The following is an 8,641-nucleotide window of genomic DNA, read 5'->3' as shown; positions in this document are numbered from 1 at the left end:
GCCCCTGCAAATGAGTTTCCTGAAGAAACAGCATTTCTGATTTAATTCTATATAAATAAGATATGATATTATATGATAAGTTATTTACCATTTGAGGTCATGCATTGTGAGGGCATTACAGTCATTGTCAGTCGTGGTATTAGTTGCAAATTATATTTTCCATACACTAAGCTGTCATCTGCTTGTGAACATTTAAACTGTTAAAGTTAAGAACCCCTCCACAGTACCCAATTGCAGCCATACGCCTTCTGGCATGCAACCAATAACATTAAACTGCAACGGTTGTTTTCAACTTCTGTTGGAAGCGCCAATCTTCCTGTACCAGCTTCCATCCCTGCACCAGTACTATACGCATGCGTGCGGTGTAGTACCATGTCCCAGGTTTGTCATTTCTTTGTATTTCTGCAATCTCTCATTACCACTCTGCATGTCGTCCTGTTGGTAAATTCCCATGGTCACCATGCTCCACTTAAACTGTTTATTTGTCCAGGCGATCATTTCTTTGTCACCCAGGACTGCCTTTTCTCTGGACATTGATGGTTCTTCCTCTGACAGTTGGTTTTTCTACCGGCCCGCGGTCTACGGTGTTCATGTTCTCAAGGTGCAGTGTGGTGTTTGTCGATCCAATTAACAGGCATCTTGTGGATTTCCAAATAAGCGTGCTCTGCCCTCATGGAATATTTTGAGGTTTTCCAGAACAAATAATATAAACATATTTGATCCCCCAGGATTGCAGTTTCTTCTTGATGCCTCGAAAGACTGCCTGGCTTTTCAGGAATATGTTGGCCATTGCACCATTATGTAGGAGAGGGCCCTTTCTTCGGGATGCTTGTAGAATTGCACTGCAGTCGCAATGATTTAGTAGTTTGCCAACTATTGCACTAAGTGGTGGAGGCTTTCCTGGTACTCGGTGTGCCATTTCTACTGATAAAAATTGGAGAGGCACAAAGGGCCTACAATGACCAAAAAACATTTATCCAAGTACATCCACATGGATGGGCCTTCCACTCACTCCAGCATCCCAACTATGCTCAGGTTATGTCTCATGGCCCTACCGTCACCATCCTCCACCCCCTATTCCAGGACTTTGGTCTGGCCGAGGATGTCTGATAGTGGGCGTTTCATGGATTGACTCACATCCTCAGTGTCTGATACCCTCTGTTCCACCATGCCCACCCTCAAGAATAGCTTGTGAATATCCTGGCAGAGCAGTGCCACATATATCCCACCATATATATCTTAGATTCCCATAACATTCTAGAGCTAATTAATGGCAAGCATAACATCTGTGAGAGTCAAGCCATTCTGTACTGTTGTACGCTTGTTCGTGGCTTCATGCGTAGTCAATTTGTGGGTGGCTTGCAGGGACATAGCATATTGCTCCACTTTGGCTTGGGTGCTCATCTTCTTTTGTTTTTCTTTAGACATCATAAAATTGTTGATGTGACCACGGTGTCGTTGCGCCGCACTAGCGCACATTGTCCTCAACGTGGTGTATCTGATTTCTTCCTATGCAATCTGCGGTGAGATGCTTCTCCTCCGTATATGAGTGTTAGTGGTCCTTTCAAGGTGTTTGCAGTATTGTGGTAGGGTGTGGCAGGTCTGTACCTTGGCATGTCGTCAGTAATCCTCCAGCAAGATGTCAAAGTGTCCACAGAATGAACTGCATCCTCTGTGGGCCAGAAGACAGAGTTTGAGAGTCACTAAAAGTTTTACCCCCCATGAGGGACCCACAGCAAGCTTGCCCCTAGGCTTTGATCCCCCCTGTGAGGTGATGGAGTGAGGTTGTATGGGGCCAGGATCAAAATTGGGGTGTTTGCCTAGCCCGCAGCACTACAAATCCTTACCTACTCCCTCTGAAATACACTGTCAGCTATGCTGCTTGCTCTGCGCCACCCAACTGGTGCGTTCTATGTTCTGAGCATGGGCCTTGCTAGCCAAATCATTCAAATGGTCTCTGATAGGTCCATTGGTCCATTGATTTATCATGACGAAAGTTGGGGCCAGCGCACCATCACACGCTGGGTTGCCCAGGCGGCTGTCCCTCCATCACTGCTGCACACTGTTCCAGAATCCACCACGACCGATGTGTGCCCATAACTGCACCGATGCAGCCCGGCCTGGTGATCTCCGTTAGCACCTCCTGATTGTGTAGCAGGTCACCAGCCATTCTGCTATCGCATGTTCTAGGCCGCATCAGACATGCCCAATAAGCAGCCAGTTCAAAAACAATGCCGGTGTCCAGATTGTCATTTTTTCCAGATCACAAGGGTCTGAGGAGTTGGCAGATATCTTAGGTCACTGTTTTTCCATATAAATGAAGGATATTTTTGGTCCCGAACTGAGCTCAGACAAAGTGCGACTACATGCTTTGCTGTTGTACCCCCTGCTGTACACCTAATCTAGACACTATACACGGTTAGAACACCATTCTCGACCTTAAAAGACCTTTTTTAAGAATTACATTTTGAATTTCTGCATTTCTGCTTGTTTTTCCTCCCACCTGTCATTCATACCCAGAGCCATCAGTACATATTTATATTTGCATTGAGCAGTGTATTTGCTTTACCGGGGTGGGATTAATAAGTGCCTTTGTACAATTTCTTTGTAAAGTATCTATATTTTTGAGAACCCAGTGTGGACACTCATTTTATTTTGGTACTACAATGATATTCTTGATTGGATGCTTCTGTGCTTGGTCACACAACCCCAAAAAATATAGCCTGCCCTCGGCCCTTGCTAACGTAATAGAAAAAGGAGTTTGCACAATTCAATTTAGTGACATTTTCACATTTATGACTGGATCCCTGCTGCACTAGGTATGTGATGTTATGTTGTTGTGATTTATACCGTGCACTGCTGGAATTATCATGGGACCAGGCACTCTAGCGGATCTGAAAAGGAAAGAGGGGTGGGAGGGCTTAGTTAGTGGGATAGAGAGGGAAAGCAGTAGAGACATTTGATGTGCTGTCGTTAGCTTCAGTTCGGAAAAAACGGTCAATGTGTGCCATTTTCCTTTTAGTTTGTAACAGGTCATGTATGCTATATGGCTGGGTATGAGATGAGTTGTGTGGAATTGGTTACATTGTCTGTGGTGTGTTGTGTATAGTTGGGTGTTGCTTAGTGCTTGCATAATGTGGTGGTTTTAGATGTATGCAGTGGTAGTTGCAAGTGTACTGTAAAGTTTTTTGTAGGGTTAGTTAGTGATGTTTGTCGTCTGTGCGATTCTTTTCAAGGTGTATGTTGGTCTGCCAGGGTTCACATGGTGGTTTCTGTTAAAATGCTTTCTTTAGTTGGGGTATCCAGGTTTTGGTTCATTAGGTTTTGGATGTTTCTCTTCTCTTGTGTCGTGTTGGCTGTTTCCCTGTCACTGTGTATCCTGTTTAGCTCAGTGAGTTAAAGAGACATATTTTTTGCAATTTTCTGAATGTTTTGTCTTCTGTTGTTTGAATTTCCTTAGGCAGTGAATTCCAAAGTTTTGCCAGGATGCAGGACAATGCTGATCCACCAAATTTCCGCTTTGAGCATTGTTTTGGTTTGAGGCAAATTGTTTTGCTGGACCTTAGTATTCGGTTTGGTTTGAAGATGGATATTTTCCTCTGCATGAATTCCGTTCCTTGGCTGTGGATTGCTCTGTGTCTTTTGTAGAAGATTATTTTTTTGACTGGTATCCAGTTTAGGGTTCTCAGTGTTGGTGTGATGCATTCTCTCTAGTGAATCTGAGGAGTAGTCTTGCTGTTGTATTGTGTATTCATTGTAGTTTTTTGGTAAGGTAGTCCGGCATTCTGAAATAGATGCTGCTGGCGTAGTCTATTCTTGACATGACAAGAGAGATGACGGTGAGGTTTCTATGTGGGAAGTTGCAGAAAGTTAGTATCCATTTGTTTTTGTGTAGGTGGAAGAAGCACTTCTTTACTACTGCATTGACTTGCAGTTGAAGTGTTAATTTGTTTTTATTATTATGAGGTTTAACCACTTTTCACATTTTGGTAGGTCATGGAATGTGGTGGGGGGTTTTCTATCGGTTGTGGGTGTGATCATGTTTTCTAGTGGTACTGCTGAGTGGAATTTAAGGTTTAGAAATCACCACTCTACACTGTAGTATTGCTGCGAAATAGTCAAATTGTCACCGGCTGCATATGCTGTGGCACCTTGCACAGACATGGGAAGAAGTAAAAATATCTGAGGTACATCAACCAGTCTATATATATAAAACAAAGTCGGGTTTGTTTGTGGGTTTGTATGTGGAGTTGATCTTGGGGACGTAACTCCTCATGAACTGTGAAGAATTTTGCATGGAATATTCTTTATTCAATTGCCGAATTAATGCAACTCTTTCTAGCTTAACAGGCCATCCCATTCCCAAGATAATTAACTTTTTTTCTTTTTTCAGCATTAAGTTTTGTGGTGGTCCGCGCGCCATCTACAGGTCGTTTGTAGAACTTGCTCATCATAGTGCTGTCTGTGCTGAACTGGTCTTGCATTTATTTTTGTTTTCTACATTTTTTTTTAGAAGAGAATGAGTGTGTCTTTCTTTTCATTTATTTATTTTGCTCTAAACTTGATACACATTGATTTCACCAATGCATTGAAGACCACATTTCTATTTACCTCTGAATTCCATTCTCACATGAATATCATATTTGTATGCTTACTCAGATTTATTTCAGTGTGTGTTTAGCAGCGACAATGGCCATCACTGCTAACTACACTGTAAATAATCAGAGTAAGCATACAAATATGATATTCATGTGAGAATTTATATCAGAGATAAAGGAACATTTGGTGTTCAATTTTCTGTCTAGAGACAATTGCACATTGCTGTGGAATCATTACGTTTTCCCTCAACATAGTGAAGTCTTGAAGAGATTGTAGTGCAGCCAAAGCTATTGTCCTTAACAGCAGGAGAAGCATCACGGTGCAAAGCCACCCTTAGGGTTTTATGATTTGTTTGTTTTGATATGGTCATATGGCACAGCCACCTACTTAGATTTGCAGGCTCTTTCACATGGTTGAGCCACCCACTAAGGTGCTCAGACTCTTTCAAAGGGTGAATCCACCTACTAATGTGTATAACCACTTTCACATGGCATAGCCACCCACTCAGGTCATCAGGCCCTTTAGGAGGGCCAACCCTCCCACTAAGGTTAATTGGCTCCCTCGCATGGTGTAGACAGCGACTGAGTCTCTTGGGCTCTTTCACAGGGCACAGCGACACAATGAGGGTTTCAGCTCATTTACAAGTCACCAATTACCGTTTCTGGGGTCTTTTCAAGGATGCAGCCACCCATGAAGGTGCTCATGCTCTTTCATTGGATGCAGCAGCTACTAAAGTATTCAAGTTCTCCCATACAGCATTTCTCAAAATTCTTCAGCTCCCACAAAGACCATTTCCCATCTCTCGGATGGGAGTGTCCCAGTGTGGACAGAACCGCCCCGGTTAATACCTCATTCCTTTACACTTTCACAACATCCTACTGAAGGGAAGGGTGATGGCGCTCCATATACCCCACAGACTGACCACCATCAATATGCAAGCCCGCTCCCCTCATCCAATGGACTGCCTGCAATAAAGGCAGTATGTCTTTACGTGCCTCATTTTGTAATATCCTAGTGTCCTAAGCTAAGTCAAGTGCTGGCGGTGCCCCCTGCAGGAGCAATACCCAGAACCCTTCATGTCCATTAGAAACATGACTTGGTGGTGGATACAATTTAGAGTTGGACGTGTTCAATATGGTGATCACAGGTTGTGTGAGGCTCACCTGCAGTTGTGCTTCCCATCATCATAAAATAAAATTTGACACGAAATGCATTCCAATGATTTGTGTGACACTGAACTTTTAAATAGGGTGGTTGATGAACTTGGCACTTGTTCAAAATATGCAGAAATAGGACCCGTCTTAATGCTAATAGCAGAGCTGCTGAAGCACTGCTACTGTTTAAGGGGATGCCATGGCCACTCCCAATCTTATAGTAAGGCACATTCTATAACCACACCACCAATGGTTGACCCAAATATGGTCGCTTGACCATTCCTCCCCCTCCTAAGGGTATCCTCAGGTGTTGCACACTGGAAGTAGGAACCTCAATGATCTATGCTAAGTGCAAGCCTGCTCAATTAGCAGACTGACTCTGCTATAAAAGAAATGTGCAACCCAAGATAGTATAATGGCACAAAGTGATACTTGCCAAGAGCCACACATTCATTGATCTGGCCCACTGAATGAATGATGTAGTCAATATGAGTAAGCCAACAGGCACAAGCCCTTGTCCTGGACGAGCATCGTTTATGGCATGTCACATAACGAAACGTCTTCACTCTTATCTACTTTTATGGTGGCAAGACCAAAACCCCCCAAGCACTGTTATTCCCTGCAATAAATTGAGGAAATTTAAATTCGAAAACAGTGAAACTTGATGCAAATTGTATTATAAAATGGCAATACTGTGGTACGAGCCCAGCGTAATGCAGCTGAAATTAATTAATTTCATTGCATGTTGATAATTTTCATTAGACTGTTTTGTTTTTCCTTGTGTTTTCCCTTCTGAAAAATAGTGATTTGAAACACTGTTGCAACAATTATGCTTTCTACTGTTCTTCTAAACAAACATTGCGTTACAATGTATTTTCTCTTCTACAATGTGCAGTATTTAAAACAAAATCTAACCTGCCTGCATAACTGGATGAATGAAAGAAGACAATCAGAACTCCTCTGGATATTTCCTCCTTTTGGGGTTTTCCGATCTTCCGGAGATGCAAGTACCCCTTTTTTCAGCATTTTTAATGGTATACCTAGTAACCTGGGTGGGAAATCTCTTAATTATTGCTACAGTTTATTCTAACTCACAACTGCAGACTCCAATGTATTTCTTTCTCACAAATTTGTCCTTCGTTGACATTTCTCTCACCACAGTCATATTCCCACGGACGCTGGGCAGCTTCTTCCAGGAGGGCACATGGATTTCATTCCCTCAATGCCTGACACAGATGCACTTTTTTTTGGCCATGATGATAGTAGAATTTGACCTACTCACAGTTATGGCTTATGACCGCTACATCGCCATCTGCCATCCACTACGTTACATGACTATTATGAATCACTCTGTGTGTATGTGGATGGCTGCTGCATGCTGGGTAATGGGACTCATAGAACCAATTGGCCACACCATAGAAATGTCAAAGATGTCCTTCTGTGAGAGCCACACAATCAACCACTTCTTCTGTGATATAGCAGTCCTGATGAAGCTCTCGTGCAGCAGCACTCTCACTATTGAATTACTAACCTACATCCTGGGTACCTTATTATCAATGATGTCCTTCGTTTTAATCGTTACATCTTACATCAACATCATCTCATCCATCCTGAAAATACAGTCTGTCACGGGACGTCGCAAGGCCTTCTCTACATGTGCCTCTCACCTGACTGTTGTTTTTGTTGTTTACGGGTCTATCTTTGCTACCTATTTCAGACCGGCATCAACATTGTCAGACAACAAGATATCTTCTTTGGCATATATCGCTATTGCTCCAGTTTGTAATCCTGTTATATACAGTCTAAAAAATACAGAGCTAAAAAAAGCTTTAAGAAGGAATAAGAATTCATAAGCGACATTTTCTATATTTTGGTTTGATTTCAAACCTAATTTACTATCAAATTTAACAATATTGAACATGTATCAGTCAATATTTTTTAGAGCAAACTATATGCACACGAATGTATACATTTCCTTTTTTGAATCAAGGGTTCAATTTTGATTGTAAAATTGAGTTGAATGATCTATTTTGGTGCAGACACTAGCATTTGGCAACTTGCATTTGAGACTACAGTACATTTTACCAAATGTGAGTGATAAATGCACCCAACAGATAATAGAAAGTAAAACAAACTAACAAAAGCCACATCTACATAATGAATTACTGTTAAATTAGGAAAATACATTAATGGGCTCATTTTAGTGATTCAGATATTTTTGTTAATGGATTTGTCTGCATTCATAACAAAAGTTCTTCAGCCACCTCTTAGAATACTCATGGACGTGTGAGACATAACATAAATGATGAATATACAATTCATGTGGGAAATATACAAATCACCCTTATTAGTAAACATGATTATTTTAATTGTATAAGATGCACAACTTGTGATTGTTAATGACAGTATGTTCAATATGTAGTTAATAACCCATGTAAATGACTGCATTTGGAACATTGTGGAACATTGTGAGGATGATTCTGGCCTCAAAGCACCATTCCTCCTTACCTCTCCATGCACTTCTTCCCCAACCTTTTGATGATGTCGTGGGGGTGGAGTTAGTAGATGAGCGCATTGACACTGAGATGGAAGACCATTGCTCTGAAGGGGACTATGCATGATCATGTGTTCTTTGGCGCATCTCACCGTCATGTCTTTCAGGAAGTTGTGGGAGAGTGACCATTGAAGCGTGTGCCAAGTCAGAATATTTGGCAGTGCTCTGTCAGCACATTGTTTATAGATCACCAAATCCTGAGGTGATAACAAATGAAAATTACATTTCAAATGTAGAAGCAGATATTAATGGTCTTGCACTGCTGACCCTAAACTGCTATGTTCTTCGCCATCACCCAAAATGCCTCATGGTCCAAATTACCGAAACGTTGCAC

The 8,641-nt window shown here is 41.8% G+C and overlaps 1 protein-coding gene across 1 annotated transcript; it reads left to right on the top strand.

Moving 5' to 3' along the window:
• The first annotated feature begins 7,033 nt into the window (after window positions 1-7,033).
• On the top strand, window positions 7,034-7,606 carry LOC138579791 (olfactory receptor 1G1-like). The gene has a single exon (XM_069650022.1). It carries the CDS (start codon window positions 7,040-7,042, stop codon window positions 7,604-7,606), a length of 567 nt encoding a protein of 188 aa, XP_069506123.1. The 5' UTR covers window positions 7,034-7,039.
• The last annotated feature ends 1,035 nt before the right edge of the window (window positions 7,607-8,641 follow it).

Source organism: Ambystoma mexicanum, chromosome 3p (genome assembly GCF_040938575.1).
Source record: "Ambystoma mexicanum isolate Mex_15411 chromosome 3p, UKY_AmexF1_1, whole genome shotgun sequence".
Taxonomy (NCBI): domain Eukaryota; kingdom Metazoa; phylum Chordata; class Amphibia; order Caudata; family Ambystomatidae; genus Ambystoma; species Ambystoma mexicanum.
This window is presented reverse-complemented; position numbering and strand designations above follow the sequence as displayed.

Excerpts from the sequence above, each read along its gene's own strand:
- LOC138579791 (XM_069650022.1), top strand. The coding sequence starts at position 7,040 with ATGGCTTATGACCGCTACATCGCCATCTGCCATCCACTACGTTACATG.